The sequence below is a fragment of the Panicum hallii genome, chromosome 2, assembly GCF_002211085.1.
Source record: "Panicum hallii strain FIL2 chromosome 2, PHallii_v3.1, whole genome shotgun sequence".
NCBI lineage: Eukaryota > Viridiplantae > Streptophyta > Magnoliopsida > Poales > Poaceae > Panicum > Panicum hallii.
The window spans coordinates 42719911-42739799 of record NC_038043.1 but is presented as its reverse complement, the minus strand read 5'-3'; the positions used below and the strand labels follow the sequence as shown (position 1 = coordinate 42739799).

The window sequence follows — 19889 nt, the reverse complement described above, 5'->3', positions numbered from 1 at the left end:
ATCGAGGTGTTGTTGAAAGTGTACGTGTATCTCTTGTAACCCGCTACTAGTCCTAGATGAAGCTGGAAAGAAACAGTGGAGTCGCACTAGGATCTGGGGCGCTGGCACGGTCCGCTACATTGAAACATGCCTTGAAACATTAGCTGGAGAAGGCCTACATCGGCAAGCTTTAGTTCGAGCTCCCTAGAGCAACAGATCGTTTCAAAGTGAAGGATATTTCAGGGGAAAGAAGCGGACCCAGCGCAGGTTTGGCAGCTCATACGGCATGAAGGGGAGCTCAGGGTCCGTGCTGGTGGAGGACCAGTTGTACCTTAATGTTGCTTCAATTGAGCTTATCGTTGTTCCAAAGTGAGTTCGAGAGTTTACTAGTTTATTATGTAATCAAGAACATGTTGTAATCTGCTTGCTACTACTTCTTAAATGACATGGCAGCACTCCTGCCCTTTATTTCAAAAAAAAATAGAGCAACAGATCGTTTAATGATATAGGGTTACTATCCATGTGCACATGCTCTGCGTTTGACAATTAGGGGCTTAGGGAAGCACATGACCCAGATATATGTGTCAAGTTCTAGACACCTCTCTTTCTCAAAATAAAAATGTTCTAGACACCTCGCTACTCCCTGCCGACACGACACCCACAACGCAATAGCGAAATCCGTAGCATAGCTGGGCGGGATCCCACGCATCTTTACAATTGGTACAACTGATTAGACGAAAAATTTAGGCACAAAGTCATCTGGTCCTGCACTTGACAGAAGCCATAAATCCTCGCTAAACCCATGCAGATAAGCGACATGCGGCTGCTGCAAATGCGGCCACAGGCATACAATCAAGGCTGCGGCCTTCGTGCTGAGGTGTGGCAGCCTGGCAGGGGAATCCGGTGCTCTCGATGGTGAAAGGCACTCCCCTTCTTGCCCCGACCGCTGGAAGAATGCCACCACCGTTGCAGCTAGAGCAGCAGCGTCCTGAACACAGTTTTAGGGATGTACAAAAGGCAGTACAGCCACACTAGATGCTGCACGGCATGTGGCCAAGCAACAGTGACAAAGTCGTGCCTCGTGCAAATTTTCCTGCTAAACTGAATTCTCATGAATCAGTTTCCAACATATTCAATTGCACGGTTATGCACAGCACACGGCCAACTGTAAGTGTCAACCATGTTCGGACCATCACTGAGGAGTAAGCGTTACATAACTTAGATCCTGATCTTGATTTTCGCAACGAACGCAGCAACCCAAATTCAAACAAGTCGGAAGTCACAAACTACTAAACAGGTCAGCTCCGTCTCAGTATCTTAGGAACAAGGCAGTGAATAAGTTGCAAGGTGCTCCCGACATATGTTAAAGACATAAGAAAAGAAAGATGAGGATATTCATATTAGAAATGACAAGCTGACCTGCCTCAGTCTATGGTGCTGCAGGATACTGATTACCCAAACCATCACTTGGAATACTAGAATAGTAGCAGGAAACCAGCAGCAAGCAATAGAAAAAGGCTGTCAATCGCAAACCACCAATACCAAGTGTTAATGGCAACTTCTTACATAGGATGCTAACAGAATATTTCCAAGATGGTTATCTACTTCCCTTACTGAAAACATAGCAGAAGTATCATCAGAGCGTGTCTCAAGACTAAAAGATCCATTAACTGAGCATGAAGAGGCATACATGATGTTACATATTAAAGAAAGCCCTGTTGATTTAAGTAGCAACAATATAAATACATCTGATCTGTAGTTACTCACAACAAGAGCGGCAAAAGGCAGCAGTGCAGGCATTCGTGGCAAAATAATCCTCATATTCAGCTACCATGATATGGTTTTGTGACACTGCAAGGACCCTTGGATCACGCAAGTCAAATCCAGTACCAGTAATGGTCCAGTCACCACTATGAATCACAAAGAACTGTGACGTGATTATGAGCAGTTAGATGAAAATATATTACAAAAGAAAATATGTAACAGAACAGCTTAAGAAGATTAAAATAGTACTCTAGCATCCAAGTTATGTATGAAAACAAGCATTATGCCCTACCTCATATCAATAGTAGTTTCATCAGGATGAGCTCCGGGAGGTCCAGTGTACCCATATTCATAAGGCTGCAGACATGTATTTTTCAATACAATTTAGTAATTGTCATCTGTGAAAATGGGATCACAATTCTTTATTCATGCATAAAATCACCTCATGACATTTCACATGTTACATCTCCTTTCTCATTGCAGCATCATTGTACAATGGACATACTGCATAGCACAAACTAAAAGCATTTTAGAAGAGTATCTGCGGAAAACGATCTTAAAAATAATCACATGTAAATGCATGAGCCTCATGCAGTGCATAAGGAACGCAATTTCAAATATTTTTGTTTCCAAAACAAATCTGGGAAGCATGACAAAAAGCAATCAACTCGAAATTTAAACCTATTCAAATGGAATAAATAACAGGTGTGCCCAATTTGCTAGGAGGTGATTGACATATCCGATTAACACTGGTACTTGTTGTTCGGTCTAATTTACATACGTGCTAGTTAAATATTTGCAGTTAGTCACATCATTAGCTTTATCCCATGGAGTATTGCCCATAACTGAAGATAAGATTTTACAATAATAGGATATTTGTATTTAGGTTTATAATAGGATATTTGTATTTTTGCGTTGGCATGTTTGAAATGTGCTCACAACATATCATCAAATTAACCTTCTCTTATATGAAAAATATTTTTTATTGACTTGGCTTGTAGCTTCTTGCGAAATGCTGTTGGCATATTGCTGTTGGGATGAAAGAATATATTATCTTGGCACGTTGAAATGTCACACATTCATTCAGCAACGGGCATTTTTTTCAGGTAGTAAAATTATTAAATTGTACACATATTGCTGGCCAAATACCTTTACGTAGCAATCATCTTGTGTCCCTAGATATTGCCTGTGATACTTTCCAATACATAAGATTAGTATTCACACACACACAAAAAAAGGCAAAATTAGAGTTCCACAAGACCCACATCAACTACATATTAATGCCAAAACAGAACTAGCCATTGAAAAAAAAAACAGAAGCGCAGCCTTTACACAGCAAAATGAACCAGAAAGAAATGTGGCACCAACCTAAACGGTTTGCTCGACATACACTGTCCTCAAATGTCAGCATCAGCAAGCAAAATTTTGTCCACAGGTTCCCATTTTCTCATGATGTTGTTCAGCTCATGAAGAATCCTGGACGCACCGTCAAATCCAGGGCAAGAATCATCCCCGGAGATGAACCGCTGAATCTGCCCCCCGATCTCAATGCAGCTCTCCCCTGCCATCTTTTTCATCCTCCCTTCCCTCATCACCCTCCTTGTCATGGCCGCCTTATCCCATGACCCAATGTCAGAGTATATGTTTGCAACCATCACGTAATTCCCGCTTCTTCGGGGCTCCAGCTCCAGCAGCCTCTTCTGCACCTTGTCAACAATGTCTATGCAGTCCTTGGAGCTGTGAAGCTGGCAGGCGCTCAGCAATGTCCTCCAGACAACTGGGTCAGGCTTGACTGGCATGTCCATAACAAAGTCATACGCTTCCTGGAGGCGGCCACTGCGTCCCAGGATATCCACCATGGCACTGTAGTGTGTCATCATCGGCTTGATTCCATAGACATGCTGCATTTCATGGAAGAATTGGCGGCCCTCGTCAACCAGCCCAGCATGACTGCATGCACAAAGCAGCCCAAGGAACGTGACATAGTTGGGGATGATAGATGCATCCTTCATCTTATAAAACAGCTCTAGCGCCTCCTGTGCCATCCCATTCTGCGAAAACCCCACGATCATCGCACTCCATGTCCAGACATTTCTTATTTTCATCCTCCCAAACAAGCGGGACGCATAACTTACTGCGCCACACTTGGCATACATATTCACTGTCGCGGTGCCAAGCTGAAGCGTCATGTCAAGTCTCCGGGCAACGACCTGCCCGTGCGCCCACTTGCCGAGCGCCAAGTTCCCCAGCTCGGCAGCAGCGGAGAGCATGACCACGAACGTTGCATGATCAGGCTCGAATCCAGCCTCCACCATCTCTGTAAACATCCCGGCGCACCGGTTGTGGCGGTCGTTGTCCGCGCAGGCGGTGAGAGCAGTGTTCCACGACACCACAGTCCGGCGTGTCATTTCGTCGAACACCTGCATGGCGCGCCCGAGGTGGCCGCAGGCAGAGTACGCGGCCATGAGGGCGTTCGGTACGTACACCACGGCGTGCGCGAGGCCGCTCTTGATGGCCTCCACGTGGGTGCAGGCGACGAGCGGGAGGGAGGCCGGCGCGAGGCGCGCGAGAGCCTTGAGGACGTGCGGGAGCGTGTGCGAGTCGGGGCGCAGGCCGCCGCGGCGGAGGCGGACGAAGAGGCAGGCCCCGGCGGATGGGTCGGTCGAGGATGCGATGGGGGGCAGGAGGAGGTTGAAGAGGTCGAGCGGCGGGGATGGTACGGAGAGGAGGAGCCGGTGAGCGAAGGGGAGGTGGAGGTGCGGGGAGGGCAGCGAAATGATGCGGCGGAGGAGGGCGGGACCGAGGGAGTCAACGCGGCCGGAGGTGAGGAGGTGGCCGTGGATCTGCCGGAGGTTCCGGAAGGTGGTCGCGGCGGCGATGAGGGCGCGAACGGCGGCCGGGGGCGTGGCCATGCCATGGAGCGCCCTCCTGCCCCGCGCAAGGACAGTGCACTGCTTGCTTCTCACAGTCTCACCTGCCAATGTCGCTGCGGCGCCAAGCATTGGCCTCTGGATCCACCGACAGGCCGATCAAGTGGTGCGCAGCAGCATGCCCTCTGCTGCTCTTGACATCTCCGCAACGCCGCCTTCCGCCGACGCCGCGACGCCGCGACGCGAGCGGCGGATCGAGAGCGTGGCGGCGCGCGGGTTGGGATGGACGGGTCGCCGGGCAACGGGCTTGGAAGATACCACGAGTTGGGCTTGAATTAGCCCAATTCGCTCAGCCCACACGACCCATATGCCAGTGCGTTTGCCTCCGGCTTCCAGACCAGGGCCGGCTCGGGGGGAGGCAGTGCGACCGCCGGAGCCCATGGAGCTGGGACCCAAGATTGTAATCAGTACATATAATTTTCTAATAAGTTTTTGAAAACCCATCACAAACCTTATAAGACCATAATAAACATTAAGCTTATCACAAACCTCATAATGATTATTTTTTTATTTTTTGTTACATTAAAATATGCATTTTTTCATAACGGTCACATAAATATGCTTCAGTTATTTACATATGAAACCTATTAATTCATTGTTGGTTCCAATGACGCATTTGTTGCCCTGTGACAATCAACAAACAAGACCAAAATGAGTTCCATGGTCATTCTCATTGGTATTTCAGGTAATATTTGAACTTTAGTTAGACCTTGGTCACATATTCTTCTATTACCATTTAACTAATGTGTATAGTCTTTTAATCTTTATAACGCGATGTGTCTCTCTACTCAGCTCCTTTCTTCATTGTTTTGTACATTAACTCCTTGAACATGAAGCCACTTCCTTTGATACACTTTTTTTAACTAACTGCAATATCACTCCATGAATAGCTAATAAATAAAGTGTTTGGAAAAAAAACATTTTGAAACCCATTCATTTTCAGTTCAACAAATGATTCACACACACCATTTCAGAAAAGTCCCATCAAAGAAAATATATACTACTAAATTATATATATGTTTGCTTCATATAATATGACTAGCTAATATATCCCAATTAAGAGGGCTATTTGGCACACGTAAGGTGCGCCATTATTCTAGCGTTCTATGTAGTTTGGTTGTATATTATATGTAGGGTTGATTATCCATCCAAATTGGCATTCCGTCCATCCTAAAATATAAGAGATCCTAAGTTTATTCTAAGTCAAACTATTCTAAGTTTGATCAAGTTTGTAGAGAAGAATAATAGCATCTACCACATCAAAGAAGTAACTATAAGAATATAATTCACAGTGAGTCTCATTATTCCATTTGATACCATAAATATTATTGTTCTTTTATATAAACTTGGTCGAACTTAAAATAATTTGACTTGGGCCAAACTCAGAATCCTTTATATTTCTTGATAGAGGGAGTATCTGGGGAAACTTTAAATTAGGCTTTTCCATTTTACATGTTCATTTTGGCTTTAATTGAATCTGAATCGACTTCAAGTCATCGTGTATGTTCACATGGGCTTCCCTTGTAAAACTATATGGAGGGACAAGTCCCTAAAGGCACCATTCGCATGGGCACACTATATTTCGGTTTTGCTGATTTGCGTATGCAATTTTCTTTGCTCTGCGGTGTTATCTCATAATATGAACTGTGGTGCATAATTACACATGACAATTGAGGTGTTTTGGCAGGTTGATAAGTTTCACAAGAAGAGTCAGTATTTTAGCAGCTCCAAGGGACCAAGTCACAGCTCACAATGACAAAAGTGGTAAAGGGTGACTTTATGACTTGCTAGAGCAATGACAAGGAGGCTTCGTATTGTGTCAGTTATTTTGCCGGTATATCTTGTTGGCGGGGTAAACATTTTGCATCCCTGAACTTCCCCCAAGACTCAATCTCATCCCTTATGTTCGAGGACGAAAATAGGGCTATTCCACATACTTTGTTTACATTTTCAGCATTCATAGTGGTTGACGGTAATGGGGCTATTCCACCTATCTTGTTTATATTTTCAGCATTCAGTACTGGCTGAGTCGATGCATATGCATCGAATAGTAGTTGAAACTTGTGTGTCTCTTGTAGAACCCCCTTGTAGACGAAGGGAGCAGCTCTTTCACTTGGGGCCCGATAAATAAAAATCATAAGACTTGTGCAAGCCGTATGGAGTTTGTTTTCCTTTGCAGTTTGAAGAAATGTTAAAGCAGCTATCTGTTTCATGTGGGCTGTAGTCTTGTGCGGTTAACCGTTAACGCAGGTGGGCCTGGAGAAAACAGCGAAGTCGCGTAAGATGAGAAGCCCCGCTATCACTGGAATATTACTGTAAACATTTCTACATCGACAGAATATAGTACAGGATTCTCAGAGCTGGACAGGATTATCGCGCATATATTTATACATCAACAGGGTTAGAATTCGTCAGGACATGATCTGGCTGACTCGGAAGCCATATGTAGAGATCACATCAAACACACGCCTCAGAAAGTGCCGTTTTTCAAACTTTGACAATTGGGGCAATCAGGCCCCCGATATCTCTGTTAAGTTATATACACCCCGTTACTTCCCAGCCAACATGCAAAACGCACTAGCGAAATCCAAAGCACGAACATGCATCTTTGCACTCAGTACACTGATATGCAATGAAACTTCTGGTGGAAATTATCTGGTTCTGCACTAGACTGCAACCACGATAAATGAATCCTTGGGGGATCCGGTGCAAGTAAGCAATCTGCGGTCGCTGCGACCATTGCCACAGCCAGCCACTCCTTCATAGATATCATTAAGGGTGTGGTGGTTCATGCTGAGGTGTGGCAGGGGAGTCTGGTGCAATGGTGAAATGCATTCCCCTCCCTTGCCCCGACTGCAGGATGAATGCCACCTCCGTTGCAGCTAGAGCAGCTGCCTCCTGAACACAGACACACAATGCAGTTAGGGATTTACAGAAGGCCCTTGAGCAACACTAGATGTCGCAAGTAACCAAATAATGGTAACAAGGAGGCATGATAGACCAAGATTGTGAAGATTTTCATTCTAAAACTGAATTTTCATCAAATCTGTTTCCAACATATTCGATTGCACTGTCACAAGCCAAACACAAGTTTCAACCATGTTTAGGCCATTACTGAGAAGTAATCAAGTTAATAGATGAGTTGCATAGCTTAGTTCATGATCATGAACTACTCAAATTCAAAGTTTCAAACAATTCATTAACTACAGGGTCAACTCAACTTCGATATATTTGGAGTATGGTGGTGAATGAGTTACAAGGTGTTCAAAATATTTTTAAAAATTATAAGAAAAGAAAGATGCAGATATTCATATTAGAAATTGCATACTGACCTGTCTCTGTCTGCGGCGCTGCAAGATACTAATTGCCCATGCCATAATGTAGAATGGTAGCAGGAAACCGGCAGCGCGCAATAGAAAAAGCTGTCAATTATGAACCATCATTACCAAGTGTGAATGGTAACATCCAAGCATAGGATGTTAACAGTATATTCTCAAGATGGTTCCTTCACTTACTGAAAATACTGCAGAAGTATCATCATCATCTTCATCAGTTAGAGTCAGTGCGTGTCTCAACAATAAGAGAGCCATTAACTGAACATAAAAGGGTAAATAGGATGTTACGTGTATATAAAAGCCATCCTGTTTTACCTAGCAACAACATAATAATTCTGTTTTGTGGTTACTCACAACAAGAGCAGCGGAGCGGCAAAAGGCAGCAGTGCTGGCATTCGTGGCAGAATAATCATCATATTCAGCTTCCAGGATATGGTTTTGTGCCACTGCAAGGATTCTAGGATCACGCAAGTCAAATGCCGTACCAGTAATGGTCCAGCCGCCACTATAAATCACAAAGAAATGAGAAGTGATAAAAAGCAGTTAGATGAAAATATATTGCAAAACAAACCATCAGAAAATGTGAAAGAACAACCTAAGAAGTTAAAAATACTCTAGCATCCATGTTATGAATGAAAACAAGCATTATGCCCTACCTTATATCAATGGTAGTTTCATCAGGATGAGCTCTGGGAGGTGCAGTGTACCCATGTTCGTAAGGCTGCAGACAGGTATTTTTCCAACACAATTCAGGGTAACTGTCATCTGTGAAAAATGAAATCACAATTCTTTGTTCATGGCATAAATCACCTCATGACATATTTCACATGTTACATCTCCTTTCTCATTGCACCATCGCTGCACACAAGCCCGATGAGCATACTGCATAGCACAAACTAAAAACATGTTAGAAGAGTATCTACGGCCAATGCTGTAGATCACAATCACATAAAAAAATGCATGATAATGCACACATAAGAAACACAGTTTCAAATATTTTCTTTTCCAAAACAAATCTGGGAAGCATGACAAAAGGAATCAACTCGAAATTAAAACCTATTCAGCTAGATGAAAGAACAAGTGTGCCCTATTTACTGGGAGGTGATTCAAAGATCAAATTAACACTTATTACTTCACACTTAGTCTACCCCGCATACTGCTTGTTAAATACTTGCAAAAGTCGTATCATAAAAATAGCTTTATCCCATGGAGTACTGCTCATAACTCGAGATAAAGCTCTATTATAACAGAAAAATTATATTTAGGTCAACGTTTGGGTATTTTCAGGTTGACTATTTTAATATGCTATCAACATATAATCAATTGCCATTTTCTTCTATAGAAATAAGTTTTTATTCCTTGGCTGGTGGCTTCTTGCAAAGTGCAATATTGGCATATTGCTGCCTGCTTGACGCATTGAAATGGAACACATTTCATTCAGCAATTGCCATTTTCTCATATGGTAAAATTATGAGATTGACAAAATGCCTTGAACTACAATCATCTTATGTGCCTAGATATTGCTTATGATACTTTTTTTAGTTCCTACCTACAGGGTCCACTATATAAGATTAGATCCAATCTATTTTGTATGAACTGAGACCTAATCAATCTATATTCAGTAGATATTTAACAATTATCGATGCCAAGCAGAACTGTCATTTCTTAAATTCAATGCACAAATGAATAAAGATAGGAAAGAGAAGACCCCATACTAAGCCACGACAGAATATCAAAAGGCTCCGATCTACTACATATTAATGCCAAAACAGAAATATACCATTGAGGACATGATGGATGGTATAGCTGAGTGACTAACTGATTGTAGCTCTAGGGAGTAGAATGTTTTAGGTCTAGAGGATAGAATGAGAAACATGGTATGTGCATCTCGTTAGAGCTATGACATGGAGCAGCCCCAGGCTATGCTAGGGCCAGATTACTTGTGAGACTATTTCATGCAAACAATGACCATGGTACTGTTCACGGATGCCCTAGGATTAGGATTTAGAGATGACATTAGATGGATAAGTTCTTTAATCTAGAGATCGGTTTCTTACAAGTAAGAAACTGCATCTATATAAGGATAAATTCCTACCTCCCATGTCACACATGCTTGGCTACAGGGCCATATAAACTATATCCATGACAAAACATTTAACACTTCAAATAATAATTAGATATGGAGTATAAAAATATCTATCCATAATAATCTGAAGAAGAAGAGGAGGAGTGGAGTAATGCGAACCTTTAGACTGCCAGTGCAAGCGCATGGACTCTCTAGATTTTTAATACTATCCTCCTCCTGACAAATGCGACACTCCACCATCTGTAGAAGAGGTTCTTCTTCCGAAGCCATGCTTTCTCCCATTGCTAAAACGGCATGAGCCATGGAGGGTGGGCGTGCAAAGGCTCCCCCAGATGATGTGTTCTTTAATGCCCTAGTGACCTCATTGGGCTCAGGAATGCTTAGGTCATCAACATTGAGCAATAGATGATCCTTCATTGTTGCAAACAACTAATAAACCTTCGAGTAAAAGAATTCTTGTAGAAATGCTATTAGATCAGCAAAGAGCTCATAATCTATTTGCTAGACCAAGCTTATTGTTCCGCTGAAAAAGAAAAGAGAAAAGAACAGTCAGCCGATGCGATGATTAATTAGAAACACATATAGAATAATTGAAGCAGCTGAAGAAACCTATCTAACCTCGCAAAATGAGGCACCAGAGTCCTTGGTGAAAGATAAAAGAGACACCAATGATCTGAGCTCCACCTTATCTGCCCAATATATTATATATCACAAAACAATTTCATAAACATTTTTTCTTGAACACTGAAGGCATTTGAACACTAAAACAGCAGAGATGAGACAAGTCCAACGGATATGAATAAAGAATTTGTTCTGAAACACAGAAACAGTAATGTTTCTCCCACAAAACAATTATGCATTTCCTTTGCAAATGAAACAGTTACTTCAACCTGTACATTTCCAAGCAATAAGTTTGCTTCCACAAAGAATGCCAATCTAGCATCTGAGATGTCCCTCACAATTGCATCCACAGATCCACAAATTGGTAATAAACAGAAGGAACAGATACTACAATAATAAATTTTATCCAAAATGCACATTCGTAGGTTTGATAATTTGCCTGTCCTAATAGCTCAAGATAAAATTCCCAATACAAGCTACCAACAGGATAAACTGAATAATACTGCAAGTGCAACACAAGCAACCTCTGCAACCAAAAGAATTAATCAGCCCAAAACTTGGCAGGCAGGGGCTGAACCAGTATAGAACATGGGTGCGCCCGATAATTTTGCAAAACATCCGAAGTCAGTTGGCATAATACACGTAAAATTTTGTAATTGGGTCAGATCCGAACACAAATAGCTTAGGTTAGGGTTCGCGTGTTCGGTTTCGCACAGGAGGAACGGAAGAGAAGGGGAGTGCATACTGGTGGGTGCTCGTCGCCGGCGAAGGGACCGACGAAGACCCGGTGAAGGACGGCGCCGCTCTGTCGCCGCCAGGAAAAGGAAGGCCACGGGAGAGAGCGGTGCGCATGGGCGAAAGTAAAAGGAGGGGCGAACGCAACAGGCGGCGACGCGCTCGGGAGCTTATGGCCGATTTTCCTTTCCTTTTCATAATCATTTTTCTCAGTTACAAAAAATAATCCAGCGTAAACTAAAACAAGAGGGCGTAAACTAAAACAAGAGGCCAGATCATAATAATTCACTGGCCAGACTATTTTAATCCAATATAGGATGCCCTTCCCAGCTTATATCGATAATAAGCTGTACTTAAGAATACGGCGAACGTAGTGCTGGCTGTAATTTTGGTGGGTCGCACAAACATTCTATTTTTTATCTAGTTTAGTTTTAGAAAGGAGATAAATTTTACATATTTAGATTTTCTTTTCTAACAAATTTCTGCACAATCCACACAACAAAGCAACACAAAATAAATATGCAAACTTTAACTTTACTCTCGGTTATCTGGTGGGTGTGTGCATACATGTGAGGGGGTAAAAGAGAGCAGAAATTGCTGATGATATTTGCAAAAATTGCTTATAGCTTTACAGAATGTTGTTTCACACGCCTGAGTTCAATTAAGTGGATATTGGTGTTCATATTGTAAAGATAGAATGTTTGGTGTGATTAGTATTTGGTGTGATTAGTGGATGATGGTAAACAACGTTGTTGGGTAGATGAATGTTTATTGCATGATCAATAATAGTCAATTTTAGCTTATCAGTTGAGCATTTTAACTAATTTATTTAGTATTTTTTTATTATACATAAAACAATTTATGTATCTTTAAAAAATATTGTCGAATATAGGGCCTTGTTTTGAAGATCTCTTCAAAAGAGATACGATTGTGCAATCAGAATTTGATTTTGATGGATAGTTTAAGAACTACAACTTTTAAAGTTTTAAAATTTCTTGCATGTGCCCATTGGCCCACTACGGTAAACATTGCACGTGGGATGAATAACAAATTTACACTGTCATGCAATAACGCAAACGCATGGCCGGCCGAAAAAAGTCATAACTAAAAGGACAAGTTAGTCTAAAATATATGTTTCTTTGATGATTTATATAGAGGAGATTATAGAAACACCTTATATCTCCGTTGAAGTTTGAGATTTCCTGTAATTTTTTTTTTGCAAATATCTACTCCTACTTGATTTTATTGCAAAAACTTCCTGGTGGGCACTTGATGGGCAGATGTAGATACGTGAAAGACCCAGCTAGCTGAATCAAGGCTGTTCAAGTAATTAAATTAAGTTTATTAGTGATTTTTAATATTTTACAAATTTAAAACTTGATGCAACAACATTTGAATTCCCATTCGCAACTATTTTGATTGAATCACAATAGTGTCAAGATTATACTCTGAAAAGTATACTTGAGTAGGGGGTATGCATTTGCACATTATGATAGTTTTGCAATAAAATTGGGTGAGAGTGGGCATTTGCAGGAAAGTGACTTATGGGATGAATACCGAACTCCAAGTGGTATGAGGTGGTTTTGTAATTTTCTCATTCAAATATTTCTAAGCTATATTGCTTTTTAATAATGTCAACCCTAGATTCATGATTGAGGATGGCCATGTTGTTTTCCTTTTTTTCTTTTATGCTTCTATTTCGCGACGAACATGCTTTTGCACCTAGGCTCGTTCCTTAGCACTACACAGGTCATCTGTGGTAGCGTCCGTGTAATTTGAGTCTCGCCGCTGTTCACTTTGCTATATTAGACTGTTATGAGAATTAATTTAAAGTTTGAAATTAGCATAAATTTATATAGATGGTTTTTGTCGATGTTTATAATTAGATCAGCTCATTCAAATCATCTAAAAGTAGGTTTGGAATCAGAATCATTAGGTACCGCGTATGTATGCATGGTTGTATAGAGATACTTTGAATGAGACGCTATACCACCCTCACTGTGCTCACTTCACGTTATCCAGCATGGTGCTCCTTTAACAAAGTGTTTCTTATCACATATTTTCCATATGCATATGTCTTGTTAGAACTTAACTAAATTATGGAACTTGGCGTTATTAAGTTAATGAATTTTTTTTGCCTCTATTAACATACTTGTACAAACAAATCGTCTATCAGCCACCACAACACTTTACTATAAAATTGTATGAATTTTCAATGTACTAACTATTTTCTGTATGTAACATATATAATTAATAGTTTGATGTTTCCGTTACATTAAGGGGGTTTTAGCCCCCCTCCCCCCCCCCCCCCCCCCCCCCCCGCTCCAGCTAGCTCCGGCGACCTCTTCTACACCTTGTCAACGATATCAAAGCAAATATTAGAGTTGTGCATCCGGCAAACTCTCACGGCTCATCGTGTAAATATATTCCTCTAGACAATTATATAAAAAAGATGTATTCCTCCCGACAACTGTGTCAGCCTTTTGATTGATCGGCATGTCCATATCTAATCAAGGCATGAGCTTCATAGAGACCCATGACATGTTGCATTTCATGGAGGAATCGACAGCTCTTATCGACCGACCGACCACACCAGAATGGCCGCATGACTGGATCCGCGAAACATGTGCATCCTTGATCATGTTCATCATGTCGGACAGCTTCGGTGCATCACATGCCGTACCATTCTATGAATAACCGAAAAATCTACTAATATATCTTTCCACTCCATGGATGTCATCAAGACATTACGTGGCGTCATCCTCCCAAACAAGCAGGGGCGGAGTCAGGGTCCGTGCTAGGAGCACGGACCCAGCCCGATTTATTCCATATTAATCTCTATATTAATTAGGCCTAAAGCAATATTATTTAGCATAATTTTGATCAATCTAGCATTTGTCCATCGGTTAAACTTCGGGTTGGGCAGCCTTTCTGACTCCGCCTCTGCACATGGTGCATGGCTCACGGCGCTGCATTTAGTTTGGCGTACATATTTGTGGCCACCGTGCCAATTCAAAGCGTCATGTCCAGTCGCCGTGCCCGTGCACCCACTTGCCGAGCACCAAGTTCCCCACCAGGCACCAGCTTGGCCGCAGCGGGAAGTATGGCATTGAACAGTCTGGTCGGGCTCGAACCCAGACCAAACTCTACCATCTCCATATCCGCAAACAGGCCAAACAGGAGTCGTGTGGGCCATACTATAGGCTTTACAAGTGCAAATCGCAAAATTTTCTTTTTAAAAATGCAATATATATATATATATATATATATCAACATGAGGCTCGTTGTTAGAACTGGAAAGCAAAATTTGTACAATATCTTAATAATTGACCAAAATTCTGAAAATTCACGTATTCCAAACATGGTATGATTATTTTTAATCACAAACTTTTCATACACCGTTAACCACACAACTATCTATATTGATTAATTGTATTGTAATAATTAACCACACCAAACATCACATTTCTTTTTTTAAAAAAAACATCACGTTTCTTGAGCATCAGCCAACAAGGCAACAGCATCATCTCCAACCGGGTGGCTTGTGGTGGTTGTTGGGCCCCGGGGGACCGTAGTCCTGAGTCTCGAAGGCCATCCTCTCGGAGATTACGGACTCGTCATCCTCCGGCACAAACCTCTTCATTTCCATCTGATGAGAGAGACGACGATGCATGAGAAATGACCACGTCTTCTTGAAAGTAAAACAAAGTGAAGCATAGTAAGATTAGAATCTAGTATAAGCAAGAGCAGATAAAGTTTGAAATTAAGGCTTCGTTTACACCGTCCGAACTTCTAGCGTTAAGTTGAAAGCAGGCCGTCAGGTTTAGCTTTCTTTCTGAGCGGTGAAGATGCAGTTACAAGGCGAAAATGGGTCAAGAAGATTTGCTGAAAGGAAGGCCAGGTTGACAGGACTATGGTACGTACCTTTGGCTCTAGAGTGCTGCCTTTCACCGATGGCATCGGGCCAGCCTCTTGCATGGGCATCTTTTGCAGTCCTGCAGCAAGCCACGGAAACGAATGGTCTGATCACGTGGTGTCACAGCAAAGCCACAGAAGGAGTCGAAGCATGCGGAGTCGAGAGATGTGTGAACTCACTTGGGAGAGGTACAGCACTGGAGGGAACCAAGAGGTAGAATGCCAGCAAGGTGATCAGAAGACACAGAGCCGGTGCCCTCTCCATTGCCGCCGTGACCTCTTCAGCAGCGCAGTACTATCTCTCAAGCTCTCAATGGATAATGGAATCTCGCTCGTCTGTTGCCTTCATGTGCCCTGCACTCTCCTTGGCGAATGGCAATGCCCTGGACCCCTTTTTATTGCGCATGTTATGCAACCTAGATCATTCGTTTAGGGACGACCAAAGTAAAAAAGGTAACAGAATTGGCAAAGTCTGATCGGTGTTCAGTGGAATTGGACACTGGCCCAACTTCTTTTGCTTCCTTTAGTTTCTCCCCTCCCACTAAGCGTTGAAGTGCTCCTATTAGTCCATATCGCTACTCATCTTGGTCTACTTGGCGATTATCCTGATATACCACGCCATTTGTCGAGTGAGGAGAGCCGGTGCTCTTCTATTAAAAGAAGACGACTGAGACTAAGACAGTGGTGTACCTATCAGTTAGATGGACCTTATGCACTTTTTAAGTTTCAAACGCAGATTTGCTCCTATGATAAGGTTTTGCCTCCATCCCTAGCTAATCCCAACGTGGCACATTATTAAAACTTAACAAAAAGAATCCATTCAGAGAAAAAAAATACTGCAGTAGGGCTTTCTTTATGTGTACGCGCGAATTATTTTTTCCCCTTATTTGCTTCTAAAAAGGACTCGCCATTAATTGGGCAGTATAACCAGATGTCAATTATCCATATAACAGTTCTTCAGATCTAGAGCTATCGGTTTTAGACCTAAGGCGGTCGCCGTCAGAGAAAACTGGACGGCATTTTGATGAACTTTATATGCAAAATGCACGGCGATGACCGAGATATTTCACTCGGAGACTTATTGATCATCCGTAGTGGGGCATGCACGAGGGTGGGAACCAGTGGCTGAAATTTCTTGTTTTAGCGGCAGTGGAGACGGCTCGAGGCGACCTCTGCAAAGTGGAGGATCCTCTCCAGCTTGGTTCATTCCAAGTCCAAACAAAAAGGCGTAGTTTGTGCGTTGACGATGAGTATGGTAGGTGTCTAGGAGCAGTGCAACACATGTGGTGACGGAGATCGATGGCCTGATCTTTTGAATCTCGGCAATGGGGACAGTACATCAGTACATGTGCATGGATGATTTTGGCTGACCAACGGTGGTTAATTACTTGACTGTAGTTGGTTAGCTAGCTCATCATGTAATGAGGATCGATGCAGGTTAATCAGTCATTCATCAACTTTCACGTGTTTCGGCTAAACTGCCCATCAGGCTTATAACGTATATGGCATCTGTTCTGAGTTGAAATTCGAAGTAAAGATTTATGCAAAAGAGAAAACAGATGCTAAATAATCCTGGGGGGAATTGGAAGTATTACATGCCTTTGCTAATTTCGGTCTCAACATCAAACGAAGTACTCCTTATCCAAACGGTACCAGGATGATGAAGGAAAAGAAAAGGTTAATAAAGTGCCTCCTTTTAGTACGGGGAACGGGGAACCCCATGCACTCTCTCTAGCTAGATATTGCACAGGTTTCTTATTTTTCTGAACTCTACCTATCACTGCACAGTTGGGAACGTGACCGATTGAACTCAACGTTAACTGTCATATGATATATGCTGGAATAGGCGATATATATGCCTGCAAGTGGCCTGGTGGTGTAGATGTGACTTGTCTGACATTATTAAGTTCGAAATATAGGACCATTTCGGGTTCCCATCCCCTGCTTCTTCTTCAGTAGATCGAAGAGTTCGCCGAAAACTTCTTGAACAAAACATATGTGTGGCTTGACTTCACAAATCAAACTTCAGTTTCATGAATGATCAGTTTGGGTGCCCATCACCTTCTGTAGACTGTTGTGAACGGTTGATCGAGCTGAAGGCTCGTGTCGTTTCTGAAGAAAGTGTACTGATGATTGTGTGTGTTATTAGTGACTTACTGTTACTAGGATATATAGATGCCAAGGTGACCTATCCTTGTATGTGTCGCACCGAGATGGGGAGGTGTGTGTTCGTGATTGTATTTCCTTCTTTGGTGTTTGCTTCTTTGAGCTTGCTTATTCTTCCTTTTTCCTGAAAACGAGCGGCAAAGCTCCATGCCGTTCGTTTCATCATATAAATAAAGTGCTCTGTATGCATGCATGTATGACCAATTGTCCAATTCACTTGTTGGTTCCGGACACTAATTAGCACCTCGAACTATAAAAGATCTTTTTTTGGGTAACTCTAAAAGGTGTTAGGTGTTTTGGTTTAACAATGGAAGATGTACATGCACACTTGCTCTCCAGCCTTTTAGAGTAGCGGGTCGCGGCCTGTAAGAAATGCAGGCCGAACCGAGTGCAAGTCTTGCCGAAGCCCAAAAATGATTGCAATGGGTGAGGGAGTGGCTAGCACTGCTGATCACAAACGATGGGCTAGGCTAGACGCAGGCAATTTAGAGCGAGTTTGGGCTTTCAAGATTAGGCTGGCTTGATTTGTTTTCTTCTTCGCTTGCCGGACGTAGGCCCCGTAGGGATGGCAATGCCCAGACGCCACCACACTCCACACGGACACGGACACGGAGACGACCATGCAGATCTCGCAGCCGTATCCTAACCAGTGAGTACAATAGCGAAGCCCTTCTATTGACTCTTGTTTTTCTTTTTTGAAATGACTATTGACTGTTGTCAGGACTATTATCTTGCTCACCTTGTTTTCGCGTCTTGCTAAGCAAGTTCTTATCCCATCCTCAGGGAACCGGTTCATTGTTAGGTCAAGACTATTGTCTTGCTCACATACATAGTCACCTTATATTCGCGTTTTGGCCTTTTCTTTTGTACGATATCTTATTAATCATACACCGCTACACACACATGCTAGCCACATATACCTCAAAAAGACCAGCAATAGATCTTAAGATTGAAAAAGTCACCATGTACATCTTATTCTCAATGACGTCTAGATCGAGCAACAAAATTTATATCATTATTATGTCAAAATTCCTAACTATTACATCAGGTGTTTGAATTAGCCATTTCCTACCTCTATGTGGGCACAAATTTGAATGATGCAGCTAAGGCTGAGAAAAAAGGGATTGAATTCTACTATTTTGTACAAACAAAGATAAATTACTTGAAATCAACATCAAACTTCACCAGTGGAAAATCATATTGAGTTCGAGAGCTCGTAATCTGATAAGTAAAGTTGTTTTTAAGTTGAAAACCTATTTTTCACTTTCGACTATCACTACCTATTATATACAAAACTCGGTCTAATTATGAGCTTTTTCACCCGTTTATGGTGAAGTCCTACCAAACGGATAAAAAAGATACAGTTTCACTTAAGAAGCTCCCAAAAAAATTTAAAATAATTTTTATTGGTTTTATTGGCTTCTCTCTCCCCCGAGCATTTATGTTCCTTAAAACTACCCATATCGTCATTGAAATTGAAAAGTCGCCTCACCATAAAACCATTTCTTCAAAAAGGCTAGAGCCTGAGCCGTTATAGAAGAAACCAAATCATACCATACAATGCCTAATTCAAGACACAGTGAGCTTAACTGATTTAAAAGTACTAATAGCTTCTTTTTTCTTCTTGAGCAGATCACAAGAGCTTTATTATATGGCAGGGTTACAATCAGCATGAACCGCTTCAGCTAGCCTTGCCGGGAAGCAGTCACTACGCCAGAAGCCCTAATCTGAGACGCGCCCTAGGCAAAATGCTAGACGCGCAGGGGTCGCGTCCCGCATTACCGCGTCGCAGATTAAAAAGTAATCTGAGACGAGCCTCACACGCGTCTCAGATTACCAAAATGCAAGACGCGCCTCAATTACGGCGCGTCTCGCCTTGGCTTCACACAGGCTTCCCTGGGAGCCAAATGCGAGACGCGCTCTTGTTTAGGCGGGTCTCGCATTAGTCAAAGATGGGAGACGCGCCTCACTTACGGCGCGTCTCTCCTTGGCTTTACACAGGCGCCCCTGGGAGCCAAATGCGAGACGCGCTCTAGGTTAGGCGGGTCTCGCATTAGCCACAGATGCGAGATGCGCCTCACTTACGGCACGTCTCGCCTTGGCTTCACACAGGCGCCCCTGGGAGCCTATTGAGAGTCGCGGCCTAGGCGAGGCGCGTCTTGCATTAGTCTACCTCCAACAGGGATTTTTTTTTCCCCAGCTGCATCCTGGAACTAGCCAGGATTTGGCAGCTGCAATCAAATACCTGCAAAAGATTTCAATTCACAGAATTCACCGCAATCATCGCACGCATCCATATAATTCACACAGTGCGATACACACAAGGAAAGATAGTATTATATAACACATGTACAATCA

The 19889-nt window shown here is 42.5% G+C and overlaps 3 protein-coding genes across 12 annotated transcripts; all 3 read right to left on the bottom strand.

Annotated features, from left to right (window-relative positions):
• Positions 1-452: 452 nt before the first annotated feature.
• Positions 453-4875, bottom strand: LOC112879680 (pentatricopeptide repeat-containing protein At2g36730-like). 9 transcript variants are annotated; one of them, XR_003226137.1, is made up of 6 exons: positions 3112-4875; positions 2893-2937; positions 2186-2247; positions 2036-2100; positions 1399-1906; positions 453-967 (listed from the first exon to the last, which is right to left on the bottom strand). XR_003226137.1 is itself a non-coding variant. In XM_025944044.1 (2 exons), the coding sequence occupies exon 1, from the start codon at positions 4743-4745 to the stop codon at positions 3141-3143; it is 1605 nt and encodes a 534-aa protein (XP_025799829.1). In that variant the 5' UTR covers positions 4746-4875; the 3' UTR covers positions 2823-2929; positions 3112-3140. The 9 variants fall into 9 exon arrangements, 1 of the variants encoding a protein (XP_025799829.1); XR_003226135.1 differs by having other exon boundaries at positions 2893-2929; XR_003226136.1 differs by lacking the exon at positions 2893-2937 and having other exon boundaries at positions 1399-1649; positions 1747-1906.
• Positions 4876-7043: 2168 nt separating this feature from the next.
• Positions 7044-11612, bottom strand: LOC112883087 (E3 ubiquitin-protein ligase MARCH7). 2 transcript variants are annotated; one of them, XM_025948314.1, is made up of 9 exons: positions 11461-11612; positions 10713-10783; positions 10254-10617; positions 8819-8890; positions 8665-8729; positions 8363-8513; positions 8189-8266; positions 8006-8095; positions 7044-7571 (listed from the first exon to the last, which is right to left on the bottom strand). In XM_025948314.1, exons 3-9 carry the CDS (start codon positions 10509-10511, stop codon positions 7446-7448), a joined length of 840 nt encoding a protein of 279 aa, XP_025804099.1. In that variant the 5' UTR covers positions 10512-10617; positions 10713-10783; positions 11461-11612; the 3' UTR covers positions 7044-7445. The 2 variants fall into 2 exon arrangements, with proteins under 2 accessions (XP_025804099.1, XP_025804100.1); XM_025948315.1 differs by having other exon boundaries at positions 8363-8465.
• A 3191-nt stretch (positions 11613-14803) lies between these two features.
• Positions 14804-15751, bottom strand: LOC112882649. Its single transcript, XM_025947744.1, has 3 exons — positions 15546-15751; positions 15375-15445; positions 14804-15099 (listed from the first exon to the last, which is right to left on the bottom strand). Exons 1-3 carry the CDS (start codon positions 15628-15630, stop codon positions 14974-14976), a joined length of 282 nt encoding a protein of 93 aa, XP_025803529.1. The 5' UTR covers positions 15631-15751; the 3' UTR covers positions 14804-14973.
• Between the last annotated feature and the right edge of the window lie 4138 nt (positions 15752-19889).